The 27,522-nt window shown below is 32.9% G+C and overlaps 3 protein-coding genes across 3 annotated transcripts; 2 read left to right on the plus strand and 1 right to left on the minus strand.

Annotated features, from left to right (window-relative positions):
• LOC140173658 (protein FAR1-RELATED SEQUENCE 5-like) lies at positions 1-6,039 on the plus strand. The gene is made up of 4 exons (XM_072198162.1): positions 1-78; positions 3,405-4,147; positions 4,253-4,344; positions 4,799-6,039. Exons 1-4 carry the CDS (start codon positions 1-3, stop codon positions 6,037-6,039), a joined length of 2,154 nt encoding a protein of 717 aa, XP_072054263.1.
• A 12,843-nt stretch (positions 6,040-18,882) lies between these two features.
• LOC140173659 (uncharacterized) lies at positions 18,883-19,326 on the plus strand. The gene has a single exon (XM_072198163.1). It carries the CDS (start codon positions 18,883-18,885, stop codon positions 19,324-19,326), a length of 444 nt encoding a protein of 147 aa, XP_072054264.1.
• A 1,911-nt stretch (positions 19,327-21,237) lies between these two features.
• LOC112696559 (uncharacterized) lies at positions 21,238-22,859 on the minus strand. The gene is made up of 3 exons (XM_025749367.3): positions 22,475-22,859; positions 22,269-22,398; positions 21,238-21,999 (listed from the first exon to the last, which is right to left on the minus strand). The coding sequence occupies exons 1-3, from the start codon at positions 22,608-22,610 to the stop codon at positions 21,318-21,320; spliced, it is 948 nt and encodes a 315-aa protein (XP_025605152.1). The 5' UTR covers positions 22,611-22,859; the 3' UTR covers positions 21,238-21,317.
• Between the last annotated feature and the right edge of the window lie 4,663 nt (positions 22,860-27,522).

Raw genomic sequence — 27,522 nt, forward strand, 5'->3', positions numbered from 1 at the left:
ATGGTTAATTTTAACGGTGTTTACTCTTCTGTGTACCAGACAAAATACGCTGGAGCTGGTTCTGCTATTGAGTATGCAGTTCTGCATCACTATTCTCTTCCACCCTAATCCCTTTTCCCACCCTCATTCCTTAACTTAATTTCTTAATCTGCAGGCACTAGGTAATGGACCATAATGGACCTTCATTCCACCCTAATCCCTTTTTCTTAAGTTGCAATTAAGCTTGTAAGTTATGCTTACCAATTAGTTTATATATATATATATATATATATATATATATATATATATAATATATATATATATATATATTGAATGAATTTGAGTACCCTTTTTTTGTTATTGTTGTTTGTTTATTGGTCAGCTTTGTATTGTCAATTGACAATTTTTGAGCCATGAAAAATATAAAACTACTTTTGGGAGAGACATGGTTTCATATGAAGTCAGTTTCTTGTTGCTATGTATTGGAGAGTTTGTGAAATTTGGGTTTGGGACTAATTTGATCTGTATATAATTTAGGTAGTAACATAATTCAATTCCCACCCTCTTCAGCTAGAGTTTGGTTATGGTCATTGATTACTGATTAATGATCGAAGCATGATCTCATTTAATATACTGTATGGAAATAGCTGACACTATTAGTAAAAATGAACACTGGGAAAAAAATCTTTCAAATACCTAATTAAATTATTTGTTGTGTAATTATTATTATTATATGTTTTCTGCTTCTTTGAAAGAAATTGCTCTTAGTTAAAACCATTATTTTTGTTGCTGACAGAACTAATAGAGTAACAAAAATAGTCCAATCCAAAAAGAAAACCATACAAACAGTATTGAGCCAAAAAAATATAGAGGGTGAGATATGAGATAAAGGGGTGGAAGCAGTATTTGTGTTTCTCGTAAAGTGAATTTTGACATGATTTGTTACGTTCCAAAGTAGAGTTGACACCTGTGTTTGTGTGAGTTATGGGCATTAAATAACCATGGTAATTGGAAGTGAGTGATATAGGGATTGAAGAGAGCATGCATTTGCATTGTGAATTAAAAGGAGTACATGGGATTCAACCTTCTCTGCTGATTCCATCTCAATCCAAGCACAAGCAGAAGCAGCTCCACCTCTCCCACGTGTTGTGATCTCATTGGTTTGAATAGCGGTAGTGCTCATCTTGCTTTCTATACATTTTCTCCTAATGAAAAGCTTCTGGTTTATCCTTATATGTCTAATGGCAGTGTCGGCATCCAAGCATAGAGGTAGGTTTATCTCACTACCCCACAAAGCATGTGATCACACAGTGTTTGTTACTATATATTTTAGTAGAACTTAGTTATGTAGTCTTCGTTTTGCATTTAAATCCTGTTATGGAATTTGATCTGCACCTATCACACAGGGTTTCATTTTGTTTGATTATTTTGTGATCCAGGACATGGTTGTATTTATGATTCATTGTAACTTGCTCACAAGCGTATACTTAAGAGAAATTTGTATATCAATATTTTAAGTTTAATGAAATATCTCATTTTGTAGTAATTAATTTCAGTATATTTATATTATGCATAATAATAATAATTGATGGCACAAATAATTGGAATTCTAGAAAAAAAAAAGTAGTTCGTTGTTTCTAAGAAAATGAGTATAATATAATTAAAAAAATCTTAAAATTTTAGTGGCAATAGTAATGGCAACTAAAAATAAATAACATTACAATTTTAAAATATTTTTAGTGGCCATATAAATTGCCGGTAAAATGAATTTTGGCGGCAATAGTAATGGCCGCTAAAAGTAAATAACATTGTAATTTTTGAATTACTTTTGGTGGCCATATAAATTGCCAAAAAAACGGCCGCTAATAGTTATATACGTTTTGCGGCCATTAAAAAGGTCTTTACCGGCAAATGTTATAATTGCTACTAAAACCTTTTAGCGGCGAAGCATAAGACGGCTAATATCTAATTGCCGGTAAATGTATTAGCGGCTATTTTTATTGCCGCTAAAAGTAAAATAAATGGCCGCTAAAAGTGATTTTTTTTGTAGTGAAATAATTTTTTTTTGAGATAAATAGCAAACAAATAATGATCAAGAATGTTACGCATATAACTAAAGTGCTAAAAAATACATAAAAAAATAATCCGAGTTATTACCATACCTCATCAGAGCTAGTGTAGTTTTCTATATTCTCAGAAATTGATTGACTGGCAATAATTTCATTGGGTGAGTCCGTCTGTTGTACAAATTCTTCATCACCTTCTGCCATAGATACTGTATTAAGGTCGAAATCAATTGCCATACAAATTACAATGATAAAAATAATTTCTTGTAAAATTTCTTGGCTTATACACTATTGTGCTTGCAATGGTGTTATTCTTGTGATTTTTGAATGAATATGATTGAATTAACATAAAGTATATATTAGGATAGGTTTCATGTTTCATATCTCCAATAATTGATGATAAATACCATAACGGACAAAGAATCAATTGCAATTATTTAATGTAATTGATATTATAATTACCGTTCTTAAATATAATTATTATTAATCTTTATTGTATTTTTATATATAAAAATCAAATTATAAAAAGGAATATTAAGTATTGATTACAATAGTGCCTAATAAAAAGGATATGATTTTCTAATTAATATCATTAATTAGCAGATTTGATAAGAACGGTGATAAGTAGAATGATAAGAGAGTGAAGTAAAAAATAAAACTGTTATTAAGTGATATAAATGAAGTAAAATATGGAAAGTTTTGGCTGATTATGGCTGAAAAATTTTGGTTACCAAACTTTTTCCTTAAAATAAAATGCTTTTCAGAGAAAATTTATTTGAAAGATTTTAAAACAAAATCTGGAGAAATAGAAGCTATGGTCCCTACTATGTCTTCCGTCTTATTCCTCTTTCATTTTCATAAATATGCCTTTTTGTCGTTTATGCCTTTGATAATTGATATCTTTTATTATTATTATCATTATCATTATTATTATTATTATTATTATTATTATTATTATTATTATTATTATTGGAACACATAAGCAACCATTGCGCCTGTTCTCCAAAAGAAACGTTAGGACATGGATGTTTTCATTCTCTTGTCTGTGTTTTAATTTAAATGAGAGATAAATCATAGAAATAAGTATTTTGATGAACAATAACTTTTTTATAATATTTAATTTTAAATTACTTAAAATATAATAGAGAATTTAAATAAAAAAATAAAAAATATACGTAAATCCAAAAATAATTACATGAAGTTAACATCTACGTTAACATACATAATAAAACGAAATTAGGACCTAAAAGTATAGTATTGTGTTTTATTTGTTATACTCGATAGTGAAATTAGCCACTTTTGTATAGTTAACTATTATGTAGAGTTTCATTTGTTTTTTTTCTTTCTTTTTTTTTCCAGGTCATAAACCAAGCCATTGGTGACGAGGAGGTAGATCCCGAGGAGGGAATGTGCTTCGGCACATTAGAAGATGCGCGTGCATATTACTACCGATATGCGGCTAGGGCTGGATTTGTCGTCAAAATAAGAACCACGGGCTGGGAGACCATAAACGATCAGAGGGTGGTTGTTAATCAAGCTTTGCATTGTAACAGAGATAGATACCGCACATCCCGTGTAAAGGCACCCCAGAGAAGGAAAACAATGGCCTCAACAAACTGCAAAGCCCGTTGCTATTTGGCATTAGATAAAATGATAGGGCAGTGGAGAATTTCTCGAGTAGAGGTATCCCACTCACACCCGCTTAATCCGAAGCTATCTGGAATGTTCTCAGCAAACCGTCAGCTAAGTATGCATGTGAAGGACCTGATACAGCAAAATGACCAAGCTGGCATTAGACCGAGTAAGATGTACCAGGCACTAGCCAATGCAGTCGGTGGCCCTGCCAACCTCACCTTTACAGAGAAGGATGTTAGAAATTACATTAGTCGTCGCTTACGCATTTCCGGGGATGAGACGGATCCAAAAGAGTTACTTAAGCACTTCTCACGAATGAAGGAGCTCAATCCAAACTTTTTCTTTGAAATAGATGTGGACAAAAACCATAGCATTAGAAATGTGTTTTGGGCCGATGCTCGGTGTAGAGCTGCATGGGAATATTTTGGTGATGTCGTGACGTTTGACACTACTTACAAGACTAATAGGTATGGAATTATTATTTTTTCTGTTGTACTTAATTAGACCTTTTTCCATCCATGGCATTTGGAGTTTCCACCTACATATCATGTTTTTATATTTTCATTGTTTAGGTACGACATGCCGTTTGGGTCTTTCGTAGGTTTCAACCACCATGGGATGTCTACGCTTCTTGGGTGCACATTATTGCGGAATGAGGACACTCGTACATTCGAATGGCTTTTTCGTACTTGGTTGAAGTGTATGGGTAAGGCCCCCATATGTGTTATAACAGACCAATCGCTGCAGATGCATTCTGCATTAGAGACCATATTACCACACACACGCCATAGATAGTGCATATGGCATATCCTAAACAAGATACCAAACAAGCTAGTAAGTTACCGTCATTTCGATCAGCTCATCACATGCATGAAGAGGATTGTGTTTGAATCCAAATCTAAGGACTCATTTGAGAGAGATTGGCACGATTTTATTGAAGAGTATGACCTCCACAATTCTAGGTGGCTAAATGGTAGTATAATCTTCTGGTTCCTTGCTGCCTCTGTGTGGCTACTTTATAGATGTTATTTTATAGTCATTATGGATGTTGCACTTAGAGGTTAACCGACGCTATTTTTGTTTTTTTGCATTTTTTGGTTTTTCCTGTTCATTTGCAGATATGTTTGCTGACCGACACATGTGGGTGCCAGTATTTTTCAAGGACGAATTCTGGGCTGGCATGAGGAGCACACAGCGTAGTGAGAGCATGCATTCAGTTTTTGATAAGTACTTAAACAATAAGAGCTCTTTGTTGCAATTTGTTTGCCAATACCAAAACTGTGTTATAGACAAGGAGCAAAAGAAGCTTGAGTGTGACGCTGCTGATTTAAGGGGTATTATCCCTTGTGTTTCCAGCTCACCAATAGAGAAGCAGTTCCAGAGAGAATATACAAACTCCATGTTTCGAGACGTTCAGGATCAATTTATAAAAAAGGCCGATTGTGACATCTCCTTAATCAACCATCATGGCACAAGTATAGTTTGTGAAGTTGACCAACAAAAGATGGTGTTTGACATGTCAGTGTACAGCAGATACCAAGTCGTGTATTGCTCGCAGTCATCAGGCGTTCAATGTGATTGCTTTATGTTCCAATCGAATGGTATTCTATGCTGCCACAGTCTTGCTGTTCTTCTACATTTTCGTGTGACAGCAGTGTCCTTACAATACATTCTATCCCGATGGAGTAAGAATGTTAGTCAGAGACACACATACATCAGGAGTACCATTGACATGGACCGTTCTGATGAAAGCATGACAATTTTTAGGCAATTGTGTTCTGATTTTTACAACATCGCTCAGGATTTTGTGGCTACTCCAGAGGTTGCTGCTATATTGCGTGATGCCATGGACAGTGCTCGGGAGAAGCTCAGAGAACACAAGGAATTCGAGCATCAAGCTGCACATGTACCAAGTGCGATTTACTCACATACGCATTATGAGTGTCCCGTTAGCATGGATGAGCTACATGGCCCACGTCGTGTTCCTACGCGAGGTCGTCCAACTTCCACCAGACTTGGGGCAGATCTGGAAAAATCTATTAAAAAGAGGGCACGCAAAATCAAGAACACTCACAATCACAACAAGGTAAATATGAGATCTACCCCGCTTTTCACGTTATTTGTTTATTTTAAGTTGGTTGAATGGATAATAAGTGATGATGTTATCTTTCAATATGATTTGTCTGTTAAGGGACCTAATGGTAATGCACAACCATCTCCTACAAATGTGGCAACTTCCTACAAAGATACGCAACCGGCTTGTTCAGAAATGACAGACAATTCGGCTATGCACTCTGGCTCTTTCATATCACTATTGAATTCATTCCATAACGCTGAACAATTGTGTATGTGTACCTAGTGTATTTTTCATAGCATTAATGTCATGTCCATTTACTAATTGTTTCCTCTTTTGTTTTGTTTTTAATTTTTTTTCACAGGAAGCATTCTTGGAGGATTCGAAGTTTAACATCACTACATATCATAAGCATTAGAGTTTAACAACTACTTTGTACTTTGCCCATGCTTCAACTTTATTTCACATTATCATGATTTTGGTGATTTATTGGATTTATTTTATGTAAATCACTATACTCAACTTTATTTTAACTTGCTACTGCTTCATATACCATTATTAAACAAAATACAATAACAGACTTGGGCAACTAATATACAACTTTTTTATTCTTTTACTCTTTGTTACCGTTATTATTTGTTACTAATATTAAAAATAATAAATGTTTAGTTGATAATTTAATCATTACGATAATGTGGTGCAATACATGAAGTTTAAATTTGAATATCCAAAAGTATTCGTACATAATAAGGTCTTTCTTTTATTATTTAAAAAATTAGACATCAAAAAGTCATATCCAGACATGTATTTTATTTACATCCAATAACATCCTTTAATTTATTAGAATAACATCCACGATCGAGCATTTATTGCTTGGGCATAAATATTTTTAGCTACCTGTTAAGCATGGATAATTGTATATTGGAAAGATAATTCAAAATTCAGTCAACGTGTTCTCGATTTGAGCAAAAACAAACCAAACATGTATAAAAAAATAAACTAACAATTTAAAAACAATTTTTTTATACATAAATATTAACTGGGATATTGAATTATTGTATTTTTTTTATCCAGTCCAAATCCAAAACCTTTCGCAAATATTTCATGATAAAATCACGTAAATTCTGCAAGCATATCAACTGTAAATACACATAGCAACTCTAGTCCTAATCAATTGTTTGTAAATATATTTAACCTGCTACCCAATATAGGTTTCCCTTTAAAAAAGATGCACCCAGTTTTGGTTTATATCCGATAACATCCATCTGTATATAAAAATAACATCCACTAAATCCTGAAATCAAATTAACAAAAAACACACACCGACCAACTCTAATCTCAATTTATGGCTTATAGTTCTGTTTAGCTTTCTTAGCCAGTTCTGCCCTTTGAACCAGTGATCTTGTCCGTGGGTTCGTCCAAGGATCTTCAAGAGTTTTTTTCTTTCCCCTATCCTCTACATGACGACATGGTACATTGAGTACACAATCTACCTCACTCCTAGAGATGTTGTCTTTGCAAATTAGAATGTCAGTTACAATTTCTTTCCGAATTTGTTGCAGCTGGGCCTGAGGTCACATACAGATGTATTTGTGTTTGGTATAGAATACACTAAAGAAGTAAATATAAATCCAGCCAGCATAAGTAGAATTCATCCAAGAAGAGTTATTTATCAATTATTAAATACACAAATAAGCATCAACATATGTTTTGGATTTCACTAACGGTCGTCCAAATAGGCATATTCAATTCATCCTCTGCCAAGCTCTTTGGATCCCACATTTCCATCCATTTAATGACGTATACGCCACAGTCCCACCTATGCAACACAAATGACAAAAAGTCGTGCCAACATATTAAAATTTGTGTGGGTTGATTTTTTAATCCCTTCTTTGTTTTCACCTCTAGACTTACCTATTAGGCTATTTTTGGAGCCTTGTTTCATAGCAACATTCATAGCCCTCAGCTGCGAATACTACATTCGGGTCTACAGTTGCTGCCAACTCTTGGAGAAGAAAGCCCTTCGACAAGCCAGAGGGAAAAATTAGGGAGGAAAATAGAAGAAAAAAACATGGAAGGCAACACCTAACACCCGAAAAATATGCATCATCAAATCTATTCTCACTTACTACATATTTATCTATTTTCTCTCGGCTCTCCGATTGTGGGCCATTGTGCATAGAGTCTAACCAAATAATTTATTAATTTATAAATAAAGTTTAAAAAATGATAATAATGACACCTAAGTAAATAATTCCCAAACTTAATATATGACTGTCAGCATTTTAAATTAATTCAATAATATTAAAAATAAAAATTAAATTTTTAACAACTTTGCTAATAAATTCAAAAACTAAATTCTTGTTAATATCTAACAACCTAACCAAATAATTTATTGTTTATTAATTTGTTAATAAAATTTCAAATATTTCTAACGACGACACCTAAGAAAATAATCCCCTAACTCAACATATGAGCACTATGTCACCAAAAGAACTTTTTATTTGTATTACTACTAGTGTTAAACCCGTGCGATGCACAAACTTATATTTTAATTTTTCGTTTTCGTCCAGAATTAGAACCTTGAGACCACTAGGACTCTTAACTCTTGACAAAATAACGTAAAGTTGTTCATGGGTGAACACTGATTTTGGCAAATAAAGCCCTACATGTCATAATGATTGAAATAATAACCACCTATGCAAAACAACTTAAAATTTTAAAAATAACAATCTAAACAAATAACTTAAATTTAAAAATAACAATTTAAACAAATAATAATTTATAATTTATAAATAAAATTTTAAAAATTCAAAAGAGTAATATGCAAATAAATTAAAATTAAAAAGTAACAACTAAGCAAATAACTTCAAATTTTTGAAAATAACAACTTAAGCAAATAAAATTTATAATTTTCAAAAATTTCTAGTGACGACACCTAAGCAAATAATTAGTTCAACAACATTAAAAACTAAATACCTAACAACCTAAAAAAATATAATTTAAAATTTAAAAAATAACCAACTAAGCAAATAATAATTTATAATTTATAAATAAAATTATAAAAATTTCTAATGACAACACCTAAACAAATAAAGTCCCAAACAGCCAAACTCAATGTATGAGCACCACGTCAGTTAAGGTGAATAGATAAAAAAACAAGAAAAGGGAATAAAACAAGGTAACATAATAACGACGGAGTGATTGTGAGATAATAATAATTATACATGTATAAAGAATGATAAGAAAAAAGGATAATGTATGATATGATTGTTGAGTAGGTGTGATCGCTTGTGGTGTGATGTACTGTAATCTGGTGTGTCATCGTTGATGCTCTGATCTGAATTTTGGAATCGTGCCTGCAGTTGGGTTCATTTAGTGGTAGTGTATCATATTAATTTGCTTTTTTTATACCGTGACAGGTGACTGAGTTGCTGTATTATTGAAAATTGACTTTAGTTTTGATTAGCAGTGAAAATGAGGAGTCTGATTCAAAGAGTTTAGAAAAGATCTGTAGTTACACTTTCTCCGATACGGAAAAAGACGACGATAATAATTTATACTTCAAACTATAATTAGAGAAAGCATAATAATAAATTTGAGCAAAAAAACTCATTCATATAAACTTCAACTAAATAAGTTCATTATTTTATAATAATATTTTAATTTTTTTTATTAAATTTGGTTTAATATGTATTTTTACTTATATTTTAAGATACAAATTATAGTTTAATTTCGATGTAGTAGTATAAAATATTTTCATATAGTTATTAGATTATATTTGTTCTTTAAATGAGACAACATAAGAGTTTAATTGTATTAATTTTTTTTTAAATAATTTATTGCTCTTTCATTTATGCTCTTCCAAAAATATAATTTTACTATCTTATTATTTTTTGTTTCTTAACACTATTACTATCTGTTTTTTATTTTTATTATTATTTATATTATTATTATCATTATTAAATCAAAATAAAATATAAATGAAGAACTAATCAATTAGTCAATATTTTAAGATATTTTACTTCAGTAAAAATTATTTATTCAGCATAAAATTAATTGTGATTGATTTATTTTTTATAAAAATACTTATTTTGTATATATATATATATATAAAAGAGAATTCGTTAAAGTCTCTTTAATTTCTTAAACTTAACATTTTTAATTTAAAATAAAATAATTTGTTATTATTTCATTTTAAATATTTGCATTCTTAGATTTCATAAAAAATAACAAAAAATTAAATACACATTTAATATATTTTTTTTTCAAAATAAAGTTCAATCTAATCAAATAAAAAAAATCAAGAAAAAAGCCTATCTAATTAAGTACCCACTACATGACCAAAAAAATAAAAAAAAAAACAAAAAGAAGAAATTCTATAACAAAAAAGAACGATTCATGACCAAATCTTAAAACAATGAGTCACCTCCTTTACAAGTAGCTGGTTAATGGTTATTCTCCTCTAAGTCGTGGCTCTCTTTGCAAGTCCAACAAATGTCTTTGCTAAACCTATTTCTTTTCAAACATCATAGTGCCACTTGTCACATAATTCATTAATCTGTATAGATAAATCTGTACGCTATAATCCAAATAATAATAACGTTTTTCTTTTTACGTATGATTTAAATGTTGATGGTAAAAAAATCTATGCATCTTCATATATATATAAGACGACATGGTTTTCTTTATTTGCTTAGGCGGCAAACAATAATTCGCTACTCAACTCTTTTATTTTAGATTAATTATGGTTTTTACCTTTTTATTTCATTACAACTTGAGAAACTATTATTTACTCTATAAAGTAAGTCTAGTTCTTCCTCTACGCTATTTATTTACCTTTTATTTTTATCTCTTTTTTTTCTCTTTTACTTTTTAATATAAATTTTTTTATATAGAATATATTAAAATATCTCTAAAAAATTTAATAGATTTAGATAAAAATATTAAAATATATTAATGTTTTTTTAAAAAATTTAAAATATAAAAAAATAATTTCAAAAGAAAAAAGTATAATAATAAAAAGCATAATAATAAAAAATGCGTTGGAGACTAATTCTTAAAGTGATTAATAAACAATTATATTAGGTGTGTATAGAAATTTGATTACTAAATTAATTATTTATATAAAATATATGTTAAATTATAACACATACAAAAAATTAAATAATATATATTCATACATACATAAATAAATTTATTTAGTAACTACTAAAATTTAATGTGCAACTAACAAATTATAATTCAAATAGCATAGTCTCATTATATTCATTTAAAAGTTGTATATTCGAATTTTCTTATGTTTAGTAAAAAAACAAAAAAAAAATAATGTGCACGTGATCTTTTTATTTCAGCAAAACACGCTATATGCATATACACGGTAATGAACAAAGTAACAACGAACTGACAATGTCAATAACTCAATATTCTTGAAGGCATAAATGACATTGTCCCATTTTGTTGATTGGATAACCTATAACGTAGTGTCCTTATAAATAATCAGAAGTCAAAGTGTTTGAATTGTTCCTTGTTGTTGCTTGTGTCTCAATGTACAAAGAAATAGTAGTAGAAGAGCTGAATATACAACCGGCCATTTCAAGAAAGAGGAGAAATGTTCTCTTCTGCATTCTAATTCTTTATACCAACGCTATTTCGTCTGCTCGGTCTTGCTATTACCACTCACATCTTATCAATGTTCTGAAAACCGGTTCGAACCGCCCGGTCGAACCGGTTCAACCGCGAACCGATGAGAATTACGGTTCGGTTAGATGCCAAAACCGCAAAAATTAAAAATCGGAGTTGAACCGCTAAACCGGCCGGTAACCGGTCAGTCGAACCGAACCGGGATCCGGCCGGTTTTCTTATTTTGCCCAGACAATGCCAAAACGCAGCCGTTTAGCATTATGATCTCTAACCAGTAACCCTCCCAACCCTTACCAACCCTAACTCACTCCAGTTCTCCAACGGCGCAGCAGCAGGACACACTCTCTCCCTCGTCCCTCCTATCACCCTCGAGCTAGTCATTCCTCTCAACGCCGGTGAGCTCAGTCCCTCCCTTTCGTTCAGCCACCGGACTGATCTTGACGCCATCGCAAGTTGGAGCTTCGAAGCTCACTCGGTCCCTCACTCCTGCTCGTGTAGCTAATGTCTCAGACTCTCAGTAGTGGAAGCCCAGTCGCCGGGCTCGCCTCCTGCCTCCATCGCGAAGCTCTCTTTCACCGTCGCCGGTGCCATCTCTGTTCCTCTATCGCAAGCTATGTTCCTGCCTCCATCGCCAGCTCTGTTCTATGCTTCATTGCTTCTAGCTTCTAGGTATTTTTTTTAACAACAATTGTTGAATAATTATTGTTGAATAATCTGTGAACTTGTTATGGGTTGAATAATTGTTAATTGATTTGTGAATTACTAGGTTGAATAATAGGTTGAATAATTGTTCTTAATTAATATTGAACTTTGCTGTTTTTCCCCTTCAACCCCCTCTTTTATCTGTTGTATTTTATTTAATTTCTTGATGAATATATGCATGAAAGTGGTGACATGAAAAATCAAATCAGAATGATATCTTCTACTCTATGATCGGTAAATTATGAAACACAGAAACTGTTTGTATTGGTGGTGAAATCCTGGATATGTTGTTTCCTATAATCTTTTATGAGTTGTAGTGCATCATTGCAGTATTAACTTTCACTTCATTTAATAAGAAAAGTCTGTTCTAAAAATCAACGAGCCATTGTTCTGGGAAACAATTGTTCTGTTTTCACCATATGTGAATGCATTCTGCATTAACCATTGTGTGTTGCTGCTGAATAGTTCTTTGAATAATCAAAGTGGTTTTGATAACTAGGAGTGGAAATAATTTAACAGTAGTATGCTTCAAAGTTTGAGAATTTTTCCTGGGTTGTAATTTCTGAAATGCATGTTTGTTTGGTTTATTTTAAAATATCATGTATCTGTGTAATCGTATTTATAAAACAAACATAACTAGGTTATATAATGTTAATTTTGCAAGTCCAACCCTGCTTATATCATGTTATCTGGATGGAAGTCAGATTTAGGGTCATAATCTTGATTTATCATGCATATATTAAAAAGATAGATTTTTGTGCGATTGCTTTGCACATGTTCTTGAACACACTTTATAATGAAGCTTCTTCTTCTATATGTATGTAAAACTGACCATGCACTAATGGGGAGCAAGTTGGTTGAAATTCGACATGTAATGGTTGAAGAAATCATGAAGACTTGTTGAATATGTTCAAAAAAAGTGCCAATTACATATCTTACAGAAGTTACAATTTATGTACTCTAAAATTATAATTGTGTACTCTCATGCAGAGGTTACAATTGGTCAGAAGTATCTGTAGTTATATTTAGTTATTAGAAGAAAATAACTTCTATTAAGGTTCTATTGTAATTTTTTTAATTATTATAAAACGGTTTTTTCGGTTTAATCACGGTCGAATCGGTTGAACCTATAAATCAGTGAACCTAACTAAAACGGTTTGATGACCGGTTCGATTTTCAGAACCTTGCATCTTATACTCTCTCTCTCTCTCTCTCTCTCTCTCTCTCTCTCTCTCTCTCTCTCTCTCTCTCTCTCCTCTCTCTCTCTCTCTCTCTCTCTCTCTCTATCTCTCTCTCTATATATATATATTACTTTTATCTTTTATCACTTGTTCAAGATTTTTCTATTTGAAATTGTCACCTTTTTTAAACAAAAACTACCACATTTTTTTAATTTAAATTTTAATTTATTATATTTTTATGATTGGTATAAACCTTGGCTTGGATATATTAAGTATAGTGGATGTACACATTGTAATTTTTGAAAACCTTGAAGACGATTATTTATTACTCTTAAATTTTAATATAATTTTGATGGTCACAAAATCTATTATTTAATTTATTTATTTGAATTAAGTTGGATATTCATTAAACATTCTTTTGAGGGAATATAATTTAGAGTAGAAATAATAAGATATTAGTAATTCATTCTCTTATATTTATTAAGTCTAAAAAAACACTCAAAATAGAAGTAACAATGATTACTGTAATAATAAATAAAATGATAATATATATAATTCTGAAAATTTTAGTAGGCATAGATGGTAATACACACCAATATGCCTCATGTGGAAGATGTCCAGGAGATCGGAAAGACAAAAGTTTTATTAACTTTTGATACGGTGGAGCATGCTGATGAGGCGTACACGTTTAAACTGGATACTATGCTACAAATCTTTCATCGGATTAGGCGCTGGGAGGAATGTGGTGGGTCTCGCAGAGTATGGTTGGAGTGCTATGGATTGCCGCTTCATGTATGGTCGTCTGAAACTTTCAAAGCGATAGGAGGCCTATGGGGAGACGTTCTCCACTGTGCTGTTCCAACAGGAGAAAGGGCTTCATTTCGGATGGGAAGGGTTCAAATTGACACATGTGAGTTTGATGAAATTCGAGAGTGGGTACGAATTGCTATTGGGGAGAAGGAGGTTGCAACTTATGTGAAAGAGACGGGATGGGAGGCAGGGGAGACTGGGAATTTGGTGGCACAGGAGCAGGTTTGTAAAGGGGGAGCTGTAGATGGGTATTGTGAACATAACCGGAGAAAGGGGGAGATGCAGTGGGATCCGACGGCGGACTTGATCACCGGAAACGAACAGGGGGGACCAGGACAAGGGTAGCATAGTCAATTCTCAGGTTCTAGTGAATGATATGAACGTTAATTTTTTGAATTTCAAAAAGATTGGAGCAGAAGCAGAATCGGATAGTAGTTCCCGAAATAATGGGAAGGAGGTTATGGAGAGATTTGGTGGGTGTGAGGAAGGAGACTCTGATAAAATGGTTACACAGGAGTTTAGTACTGGGATAGGGAGAGATTTTGGTTCTAAAGGTTTACTAACTGGGCTTTTGCGCATAGGGAAGCCAATAAAGGCTAAGTATGGGCGCTGTCTAGAAGGATGGGAGCTGGGCCATGATAACTTAAGCCCAATATTACCTAAACAGGGAATGGGGGCATGGGAGTATGAGGATCTGAGTATTGGGTGGGGGAAGCCGGGTGGGCCTATGGTGGGCTGGAAGGAAGCAAACCGGGGTGCCATGACCCGGGATTTGCTGAGTCAGGCAAAGGTTAGGGGAAGTGTGAAGGGTTTGGCTGGGTGTGGCGCGACCAAATTCGGTAGTGGGGAGGGGGCCGCCGGACGATCCAGGAGAACGGAACAGAGATGGTTGCCGGCTGGCCTCGAGGACGATGTGACTGCTGGGCAGGGGAACGTTCAGGGGAGGAGCGAAGTTGTGGAGGATAGGAGGGCTGTGCGGGTTCTTCATGATGCGTCTGTGGGCGGCGGTGTGGGGTTGGACTTGGTGACCGCGGAGGGCAACGTCGGACGGGACAGTCCGACTGCGCAGGAACGGTTGGTGGCAGAACTGGATGGAGGCGCTACTGGTGGCTGTCAGGGGTTTGAACAGGGGCCGATTGTGGAGGTGGACATTGCAGGCGCGACTTGCGATGTTCATGAGAACATGGTGCAGGTGCGGGCGGCTCCAGAAGGATTTGTTGATGGAGGGAGGGCTGACCAGGATACACAGATTCACATGGATGGGTTGGGAGGGCTGGCGACATCCTTGAGGGAGGCTCACGGAGAAGATGAGGACATCCAAGGATTGGTTAAGAATGATGAAACCTGTGAGGAAGGGGCTGGATCTGGAATAGGTAGCGGCGGAATCACTGAGGGAGAGGATAACCGCATCTCCATGGAAGCACAAGCCAAGGAAAATGAGGTTTCCTGGGCACTAGCGGTGGAATCTAGTGCTATGCTGTACGATGAGGAAGTGGATATTAAGAGTATATTGAAAGCTCAAAATGAAAAAATAGAGAAAAAGCGAAAATTGGCAAAACAAAAAGAAAAGGCAAGAAGGAGTCGTCCAAAGAACAAACATAAGGTGAGCAATACTTTGTTTAAATGATTGTAAGCTGCTGGAATATAAGGGGTTTGAGGGGGGACGAGAAGTTGGGCATGGTTAAAATGTTGAAGAAAAAGTATAATCTAAACATGGTAGGCTTGATTGAAACAAAAAGAGAGGATATTTTGAAATATGATGTTGGTAGGATTTGGGGTAACAGTTCTGTAGAGTGGGAGTTTGTGGAATCTATTGGGGCAGCTGGGGGGCTCCTGTTGTTGTGGGATGATAATATGTTTCAGAAAAGGAATTGTTATAAAGGAGAGAGATGGTAGTGCATTGAGGGAGTATTAACAAAGAACAACTTCCAGTGTGCTTACTGTTTGGTTTATGGGGCGCTTGGTAGGGAGGCTAAGCGGGTGGTATGGGGGGAGTTGAGATATATCGCAGGTTTGTGTCAGGTTCCTTTTTGTTTGATGGGGGACTTCAATGAAATTTTGCAAGTTGAAGATCGCAAAGGGTTGCAGAGTTTGCCGGTTTCAGCAGAAGAATTTAAGAGTTGGGTGCAAGACATGCAGTTGGTAGATCTTCCCCTTTCTGAAAGAAAATTCACTTGGTTCAGAGGTCAATCCTGTAGCAGAATTGACAGGGTGCTGGTTAATGTAGAATGGGTGGAGGAGTTCTCTGATATTAGGCTGAAAGGTGGTCCAAGGGGATTATCCGATCACTACCCGTTGATTGTGGAGGATATAAGAGGGAGATGGGGGTCTAGACCATTCAGGAGTTTGGATTCTTGGTTTACCCATGAGGGTTTTCTAAGGACGATTAAAAATGAATGGCGGACATTGGGCGAAGGACCGTTTCTTGGTAAACTGAAGGCTTTGACGCTTCCGTTGAGGCAATGGCATAAGGCAAACTTTAGTAATATGGATAACAGAATCACAAAGTTTGAGGATGAGATCTGGAAGTTGGATGAGAAGGTTAGTGAGGGGGTTTATGATGGTACAACGGAAGCTAGAAGGAAGGCGCTAGTGAGATTTTGTGAAAAATGGTACATTAGAAAAGAAATCCATTGGAAGCAGATGTCTCGGTCTAAACATGCGAGGGACATGGATGGAAATACTCGATACTTCCATAACATTGCATCGGCTAGAAGGCGGAATAACAAGATTGATGCTTTGATGATTCAGAGACGGCTTGTGAGGAATCAGGCAAGAATTAAGCATGCAATAAGGGGATTCTACAAGGAACTGTACCAGCAGGAGTATGTACCAAGGATTGGTGTTTGGGATGGGTTGTTACCGCAAATTGATACAGAGGAGTCAGAAGCCTTAGAGGTGTTACCGTCTGCAGAGGAAATTAAGGAGGCAGTTTGGGATTGTGAATCATCGAAGGCCCCAAGTAGTGATGGTTATAATATAAATTTCATTAAGAAATGTTGGGAAGAGATTGGGCAGGAGTTCACAGTGGCGGTGATGGATTTCTTTCAAAGGGCAACGTTACCATCAGATGTGAATATAACATGGGTGACACTGGCTCCAAAGTTCTTGGGTGCTAAGGAAATTAAGGATTTTAGGCCGATTAGTTTGGTGGGATGTGTGTATAAGGTGATATCGAAGGTGCTGGTGAGAAGAATGAGGTCAGTTATGCCAGGATTGGTGGGTGAGACTCAGACTGCATTTGTGAAAGGTAGAAAAATACATGATGGTGCTCTCATAGCATGTGAGACAGTTCATTGGCTTAAGGCAAGGAGAAGGAAAGCGGCAATTATTAAACTTGATTTTCATAAAGCATATGATAGAGTCAGATGGAGCTTCGTGGATATAGTACTTCAGAAAATGGGATTTGGACAGCGCTGGAGGAATTGGGTGAAGGAGTGTGTCAGCACGGCCACTATGTCTGTGCTGGTGAATGGGTCACCATCCAAGCCGTTCAACATGGAAAGAGGCCTCAGACAAGGGGATCCCCTATCTCCGTTTCTGTTTGTATTGGTGGTCGACGTGTTGAATCGGATGGTGGGAGAAGCGGTCAGGAATGAGCGTATTGAACCGCTGCTAGTAGGAGGTGAGCAGATCGGATTGTCGCACTTACAATTTGCAGATGATACGATTCTGTTTTGCCCCCCGGTGACAGAGACAATAGTCAATTATAGGAGACTGTTGCGGTGTTTTGAGTTGATGTCGGGACTGAGCATTAATTTTGAGAAGTCAAGTTTGATATCGGTGAACTGTGAGCAGGAATGGGTAGATAGTGCCTGTGGGTTGCTGGGATGTAAGCAAGCGATTCTACCTGTAAGGTATCTCGGAATTTCTTTGGGTGTGAATCCTCGGTTGGTAAAGACTTGGAAACCGATTATTGATAAGGTGGAAGAGAAGCTCAGCCTCTGGAAAGCAAAGGTTCTAACCAAAGCAGGTAAGCTTGTGCTTATTAGATCAGTTTTGAATAGCCTACCTATCTATTACCTCAGTCTATACAAGATGCCAAAGGTAGTTGCGGATAAGCTGATTGCATTGCAAAGGAGATTTATGTGGTGCAAAGGGGATGGTAACGACGGTATTCCGCTAGTTAAGTGGGAGTTGGTTCAGGCACCAAGAAAGGTTGGGGGTTTGGGGGTTGGAGATGTGGTGCTTCGGAACACAGCGCTCTTATTTAAGTGGTGGTGGAGATTTTCTAAAGAGGAGTGTCCCTTATGGAAGAGGATTGTCTGCTCGTGCAACAACCTGAATCCTGATGTAATGCTAGTAAGCCAGCAGCTACCAGATAAAGGAGGGCCCTGGAAAGACATATGTAATCTTAATATAAAAGAGCAGAGGATAAAAGACAAAATGCTTACTGGCCTGGCGATGGAGATAGGGAATGGGAGGAGGACCCTGTTTTGGGAAGATAACTGGCTGCAAGGTGGCCCCTTGAAGGGGGGCTTTTCCAAGATTATATTCTGTTTCGAATCAGCAGAGATCGCTGATAGGGGATTGTGAATTTTGGGATGGGCTTGAGTGGATATGAAATTTCCAGTGGTGGAGAGAGTTGTTCCAATGGGAGTTGGAACTGGTCCATCAAATTGATGAGCGGCTAAGGCTGGTGAAGCTGTTAGATGGTAAAGATGACAATTTGGTTTGGAAGTTTGATAGTAAAGGAGTCTTTTCTACCAAGTTTGTTGTGCAGGTTTTACAATCGGAGATGCTGTCGGAAGAGATAACGAGTTAGAGTTACACAAGTTCAGTGTGGAGAGGGATGGTACCGCCGAGAATTGAGCTGTTTGGGTGGTATGTACTCATTGGTAGAGTGAATACTAAGGAGAGATTGAGTAGACTAGGCGTTATTAGACTCAGTGATACTCTCTGTATGCTTTGTAAGAAGGAGATAGAGTCGGTGGAGCATTTGTTTCTCCTCTGTGAGTACACATGGCAGGTGTGGTGCAGGTGGTTGAGGTCTTTTGGGGAGGTATGGTCTATGCTTGGGACCATAAGAGAACTATTTGAGAGGTGGACTGGTAGGCATAAGCGGAAACAAGAGCAAAAGAAATGGTTGCCGGGGTTCTTTGCAGTTATTTGGAACGTTTGGATGGAACGTAATGCTAGAATTTTCCAGAATCAGGAAACAGGTGTGGACTTCATAATAAGAAAGACATTGCTGAGCTACAACGAATGGACTGAAAGGGAAGCTGTTGGTGGTTGATGGCGATCCGAAAGCTATAGGGATTTATGTTTTTTACATGATGTTCTTATTGTTTCTTTTGTTGCTCCACATTAGTGTGTTGAGCTTATTTTGATTCAAAAAAAAAAAGATTAAAAAAGTATAAATCTTTCTTAGTCATGCTCCGATATAGAAAGAAGTTTCACATGCTTAGGGCAACTCAAACCTCACAATTAAATTAAATAATAATAATAATAATAATAATAATAATAATAATAATAATAATAGGCGTAGATTAAAATAATTAATAGTATAAAATATATATTAAAATATAGAATATACATTAAAAATAAATTAAATTATACTATACCTATATTTATATATAATTGTATAATGATTGATTTTAGTATATAATTAATATTTTTAAAATAATAATATAATTTAATTTTGATAAATTTTGTGATATGACATATTTAACATAATTATTCTTGCCCTTCAATTTACAAAACATGCCGGCAATTAAACTCAGAAAGCCCTGTGTAAAAATGAATAACAATAATCTCTTTCTGTCTTAATTTCTCTTGTTTCAAAGAGATTTTTTTAATTATTTTAAAATTTATATATAGAAAAAATGTACTTACTTTTTCTTTTTATTAAGTTTATGCCAAAATTCTTTCTTTTGAAATTAATAAGAATTGAATATTAAATTTTTAAATTATAAAAATTTAGATATTAAATTATAAAATTGGTTTCTCCTAAAAATTTAAGTTAATAGAAAGCGTGCGTATGTGTAACTATTCAGTTTTGACCAAAATGTTATTTTTGAACTATTTAACCTTTTCAACATATTTATAATCCCTTTAATTTCTTTATAGAGTCGAATAATTAATTGATAAAGCTTGAATACATTGGAAAGTGATATAATAGATTAAATTGAACTATGTCTGGATAAACTCTTGATTAATCGGAGATAATTATTGTGGGATGATGGTTTGTCCCGCCCGCGATGAGGATGGTAGTCTTATCCTGCTCGTGGAATAATGAGATTGAAGTAGCTAAAAATAATAAATGGAATTGTGTTAAGTTAAATCTTTTGATACCGGATGAAATTGTAAATTTGTTTATCTTTTTTTCACATGTTCCTAGTTAAATTATACTCCTTCAAATACTATATATGTATCTTTATTTGTAAGGTGTTCTAGCCCCGCACAACACGCGAGACGATCCGATCCGAGCGGCTGATCCGGCTGGCGTCACACGTCCGAACCGCCTGTGTAAACTCTGACTTGGGCGTCGGAGTGTCATTGTAGGTGGCTCCCCCCTCATACCGCAACAGCTCGAGAGGTTGCGAAACCTCAGTCCTCACTCACCATACCCAGATCGAAGCCGGTCCCCACCATCACACTCGAAAGCACCACCAACTCGTCCGGGACACGAAGTCACGAATATAAGGTGTCGTAAAGCCTCATGTGATAGAGTGTTGTTGCATATATTCAAAATTATTGTTGTGAAATTAAAAGAAATGTGACTTGTATATTTAAAGTTAGTAATCACTATAACTCTCGGTCATCATCAAAATTTTTGAAAGAATAATGCCTCAATGATTGAGTATCTTATTATTGGCATTCTATTTTAAAATTATTCAAATTTTATAAGAAGAAAATAATTAGTTATATAGTAACTAAATCAATAAATGATGGATGATAAGTTGATTAATCGGTTTTAGGCTAATGATTGAAATTTTGAAGAAAAAAAGGTCAAATAATACATACTATTGAAAATTATTAGGAATGACAAGGTACTCTAATTTCTAGCTTGCTTGGCTTCTAAGTGTGTATATGAAGATTAATACAAGCTTCGATAACAATCAAAGCTGCAGAAATAACATACATAATGTGAGATAACTAACTACGGTGTAGGTAAGTTCTAAAAAGTAGAGAAAAGACAAAAAGCGATGAAATGTGATGTATGTTATTATTGTTAGGCAATAACATAATAAAGAAAGTGAGCATGATATGATAGAATATTAGTACTCAATAGTAGTACATGACCCTTTCGTCTGTCTTCTTTTCAGCAAACAAAAAGTTATTATTACAATTAGCAGTAGATGTAGTAATAGTAGTAGTGGCTGTTAGCTCTTTGATTTCTTCTACTATGCCATAATCCTCCACCAATGGATTTTCTCCCCATAATATTCCACCATTATTATTGTTATTGTAGAGATCAACAAAAGTTCCATGGTGATGATGATCATGCTCTATCACATGATTGTTGTTGTTGTTGTTGCTGCAGCTAGCATCAGAAGAACTGCAGCTATTAGTAGTAGCTTCACCCCCAAACACAAACATGCTATGTCCCATCAAATTACTTTCTTGCCCTTGAAAATTGGAATTGGAATTGGAAGTAGAAGAGTTATTTCCACCACTACTCAGAAGGCTTGATGAGTATGAAGAATAGGATGATCCATCAGCAGGACCATGATGGCTGATGAATGATGATGATGTTGGATTATTTTGCAACATGGATAAAAGGGTAACTTGTTCATGATGAGGGGGAGTAGGAGGCTTCCTTTGAAGAATTGAAGAAGATAGTATATTATTATTATTACTATTATCATGGACGGCCATCATCATTTTCTTCTTAAGCTTGGTGTTCCAATAATTCTTGATATCATTGTCAGTTCTCCCTGGTAATTGAGATGCTATTATTGACCACCTATATATACACATGAAAACTCATATCACAAGTCACAATTATAAATGAAATTAGCTAAACTCACGCTCTCTGTTATCTTCACGTGAAGTTAATAGTTAAAAACTGGTAAATGATAATTTAGTTAAAATATTAAGCAATCTAACAATTTTCAATTATCAATTTCATATGAAAATAACGGTATATATTAGAATCTTTGCATTCAAAATAATTGAAATAGTAAAACATATATATATATATATATATATATATATATATATATATATTAATACCTGCTTCCAATGGTAGCAAAGAGGTTGCAGATTACTCTATCTTCTGCTTCAGAGAACTGACCATGCTTAATGTTAGGCCTCAGATAATTAAGCCATCTAAGTCTACAGCTCTTCCCACATCTTTTCAAGCCTACAGAAGAATATTATTAACTAAGAAGCTAAATAAAAGATGAGTCATGAGTAGAGGATGATGGGTTTGTTCTTACCAACTTTTTGTGGAAGAGCAATCCAATTACCACCAGTGCCATATTTGTCTATGTAGTTCTTCAGCTTCTCATCTTCTTCAGGAGACCATGGCCCTCTCTTTACATTAGCCTTGTCACAGCATGGAGCTCTTCCCATGGCTCTCTATTTCAGTGATCTAACTTAATTATTAAAGAGTCCTCAACAATAATAATAATAATGGATTATATATATTCAAAGAAGAAATAGCACAAGTCAAAGGGAACACAGGCTGTGTGTAACTGCAATTGTCTCTATATGGCCATATATATATATATATATATATATACATGATATGACTTATATGAGTGATTAAACTTGAAAGAAGTTTCTATCAACCATATATAGAGGGGAACGGGCCCTTTCTACACAATTTGAATTTGGACACTATATTTTTATTTATTTATTTTATCTAAATCGTCCAAAGTCTACTGCGTTATAGCGTGAATTAAGAGGCAAATGCTAATACAAAGACTTTTATCTGGTTACAGTGGTTATATAAGTATTATTAAAATTATATTAAAAAATAAAAAAATATTATTAAAGTATAAAAAAATATTATTTTAATTTAATATTATTTTTTAAGATATTATAACCAACATAACTACTATAGGCATCTTATGCACCGTATTAAAATATTTCGTTTGAAAAGGATGGTGTATATATTATTTGGTGCACATTTTCAAGGGAGGGGCCAAGTCTTGTAGAGTAATAGTTAGTAAACTATTGTCAAGTGGGAGGGTCCATTTGTATGCTGCTTCTTATCAATCTGCACTACTGCTTACACATCTTCCAGTAATTTGTAAAACTCAACTGTATATTATATTCATTGTTAATTAAATGCTAGCATATTTTTCCCTCTTAATCAATATAAAATGGAAAATTAGTGTGACATTTCTTTTTCATTCTTAACATTATTTCTTAACTGAAAGAGTAAAGACAAAAGATTAATTATCCACAAATTTAAATTTTATTTAAAAAAATTGTCGTTGATTAATGACCCAATAATTATGATGATTTTTTAAACACTAGTATTGTAGTTATAGCAGTGCCACAAAATAAAGAAAAGAAAAAAAAAGTTATAGTGTAGTACTTCAAAACTTTGAAATTCTTTATGTATTCATTTTTTAATTAAGATTTTATTTTATTTAAAGCTAAATACTAAATCGGTATTCCATAGAGATGGAGATGGAAATGGAGATGAACCTAAAGGAATCCAAGGGAAGGAAACTGGAACAAGTGACAAAGGAGAAGGAAAAGGGAAATTGCTGGGGATATTTAGTGAGGGAATTATGGAAAAAGGAAGAAAAGAGAAAAGGGGGATTAGAATTTTTAAAAAAAATTGAAATTGGAGTGTTTTTAAAATTATAAAAATTAAAAGTGGATAATTTTTGTAATTATGATAATTGTTAACTGATACGTCACTTTTAAATTTTAACTCAAAATTACTCAATTGATGGTCGATCACTTTTATTAAATTTTAAAATTTTTTAAGAATTATTTTGTTAATAACAAAAATCAGGTACCATTTTATTAGTAGTAGAATTTTTTAGGTATCAATTTAACATTTATCTCTTTTATCTAAAATAAGTATTTATTTTTTTTAAAAAAGCTAGTTATTAATATTAATGTTTTTTAGTTAGCAACATGGTGAAAACAACATTAAAAGAGAAGTTAAATAGATAAAAAAATTAAAATCACAACAGATGTTATATGATAATAGAGGAGCGCTGGGAGGTCAATAAATTTTGTGATTTGTTACCATCAATTTATCGCTATTAATATTTTTAACAATATAAAATCTATTTTATTATATAAAAATCGGATGTCTGCACTTAATGATGGAGCTGACGTGGCATACTTCGTAGAGTGTTTCTCAATTTAATTATTTTAACTCATTCAATACAATTTATTACTATGACTTAATTATATCAGCTAATTGATTTGATTAGATATTTAAATATTAATATAATTTATTATAATATATATTACTTAATTAATTTTACTACATTAATTATAATTTGTTATATTAGTTAATTAATTTATTCATTTATAAAGTCTGAAATAAAATAAATAATTTATTGTTTATTCTAATTAAATTCATTAAATTTAATTATACATTATATACGAATTAATAATAATTTGTAAATCACTTTATATTATATATATAGGTATTAACAAAATATTATATAAGTCTTAATGTGTTAATTAAATATTATATACGCACAGAAAAATAAATACAAAGATGATTTATATAATATTGATAATATTATATTAGCACGGTGATTTTTTTGTTTTGTTTTGATATCATATAGTATTGATAATGATAATATTATTATACAGTATTATATAAACTTTCTAATATTAGTATAGAAAATTAGAAAATTATTTCTTATGGCAATCACTCTGAGTGGAATAGTGTGTCCCTTATATAGTATTGATAATTGTTGCTTAATTTAAAGTAATTGTATGTTGGTATCTTAAATTTATTTTTCAATAATGACCTAAATAGATAAATCTAATTGAATTGAATGATTATATAAAATATTTTATATTATTAATATACTAAAATTAAATTTATTTTTTGGTACAAAATTTTATAGGTAAATTTTATACAAGATTAAGTTATTTTTTATTTTTTTATTTATTTTATCTGTGATACTTTATTTAATTTTAAATAGCGTCATATTTACAATTACCGCCAGTATGATATTTTATAAAATATGAAAATCATTTTTTTATAATTTAAATATCAATGTTTGAGTTAATTTTAATTTAACTTTTTTAAATTAATGTTATCTTTTATTTAAATCTTAATTAATTTAAAATACAAAAATACTAATATATTTACTATCTCTTTAAATAATAATAACTTTAATTTATTTACTGTCTTTTTTTCTTTTATATTTTGTTTAGCAAAGATAATATATGAATTAGGATGGTGTTAAAAAATATTCTATGTGATGCATGTTTGGCACTGATAAATTCATATGAAATAGAAGAGAAGAAAACAAAAAGCTAAAAAACACTGAGTTGAATGGTGTAAACAGATTCATTGAAGCCAAGTATCTGTGGGTTCTCATATCTCATCTTATTTTTCAAAGTTCAAACACATTTTAAATGTATGAATTTTAATTATATTTGTTCTTACTATACCTAATTTTTTTATTTATGTGTAATATACATTCTTATGTATGTTATAGAAATATGATTTGATTCCATTAACTTGCCAAATTTTTTTAAAAAATCTAAAGCTAAAGCATAAAAATATATTTATAGATATTTTACTTTAATTTTTTAACTAAAAAAATAATATTTTTTGTCATATTTGTTGGAATTCAAAGTTAAATATGAATATTAATTTTTGAAATAGAATAAATATATTTTAAATTTTTTACATCTAAAAATAATATTATATCCATGTTAGAATTATTTAGATGGATAAGTAATAGTGAGTATAAAATTATTTAGGATGGATAGAACTAAATACATCTTTTTATTGAAAATACAAATTTAAAAATATTATATTCAATTCTCAATAGTCAGCCTCTCATTGAACCATTGTATTTTCAAAAGATTTTTGAAAAAAGAAAATAGTTTTAGGTGTATAAATTTTGTAAAAATTTAATTAACTTAAGATATTTATTATCGTTGATTAAAAAAGTAAATTGAAATGACAATTTAATATTTCTATACTCTTAAAATATTATTTATTTATTTTTCTAGCATTTTTTTCATCCAATTATCACATTAATATAATTTAATTCAATAAAATTATTTATTATCATTTGATTGAATAAAATTTTTATTTTAGCTAAAAATTTTAGGATTTCTCAACCTCAAGATCTTTCATGTTAAATCATTAAAAAATATAACTAAGAGCGCGAAAGCGTCTCTTCATTCGAGAGTATGATTGAGATCAGAGAGCTTGACTCTTGTGGTTCTTTGATCTTCGTCAACCAAAACCTTCTGTATTTTTTATAGGGCTGAATCACAATTTTACTGTGGGAAAAGAGCTACGAAGGCGAGTTTGATGTGTTGGAGACCGAAATTCTAAAGTCATTATTTATATTTGAGTGTGACGTTCATTAAACCCTAAAACTCAAATAAAATAGTATTTATGATTTTAATCTCATTTATCCAAATCAAAAGTAATAATGACTTATTTAATTTAACATTTATGACAATAAATAAGATCACCGTTATATAAGTCATTTAATGTGAAATTACTTAATTTACAATTATAATTAATATATTAAGAAATAATAATTTCCTAACAATCTTTTATTTGGGTTATAAATATATATTTTCCTGAGATAACCTCTTATAAATTTTACGCGTAAATCTGAATGTTATTTCTCTTATTACTTTAATAATCTGGTCTATCTCATATATTAGTTATAAAATTACCGAAACTTTTATCACATTAGTGTCACAACAAAACTACGATGATCTCATACTAAAATACTCAACCACATAGATCAAATTTGGATGAGAAAATTCAGAAATTACATGCAAAAATGATCTCATACATGTCTATTTTTAACTTGAATAAAAATTCTATTTTATTCGGTGACAGACTCAGATGAAACTGCAACGGCAACGTCCGGCCTCATAGTGAAGGCGACTAAGTGATGAGTCTGTGGAAGAAAAAGAGAAGAACTTAACAGACTCACAATGTGAGAGAGAAAGAGAGAGAGAGAGAGGGGAAAATTTACCTAGAGAAAAGAAACTCGGAAGGAGAATGGTGGCGACGGGCTCAACAACGACGATAATGGGATGAGCAGCGATGATGACATAAGCTGTAAACAGTAACGAACCCAGAAAAATTAGTAATGGGAACAAAAATATAATAAAATTTAGGTATAGATATTTTTTTACTTCCCACGATATTCAACAAGTTAAGGACTAATCCGTCATGAATTTGAATTCCATTTAAGAATCTACAATTGGCCGGCAATGAGTTGCTATACATACGAGACAGAATTCGAACCCTTAATACTTATTTAAGCGGACGACTAAATTGATCACT

The sequence above is a fragment of the Arachis hypogaea genome, chromosome 6 (assembly GCF_003086295.3).
Source record: "Arachis hypogaea cultivar Tifrunner chromosome 6, arahy.Tifrunner.gnm2.J5K5, whole genome shotgun sequence".
In the NCBI taxonomy this organism is placed as follows: Eukaryota; Viridiplantae; Streptophyta; class Magnoliopsida; order Fabales; family Fabaceae; genus Arachis; species Arachis hypogaea.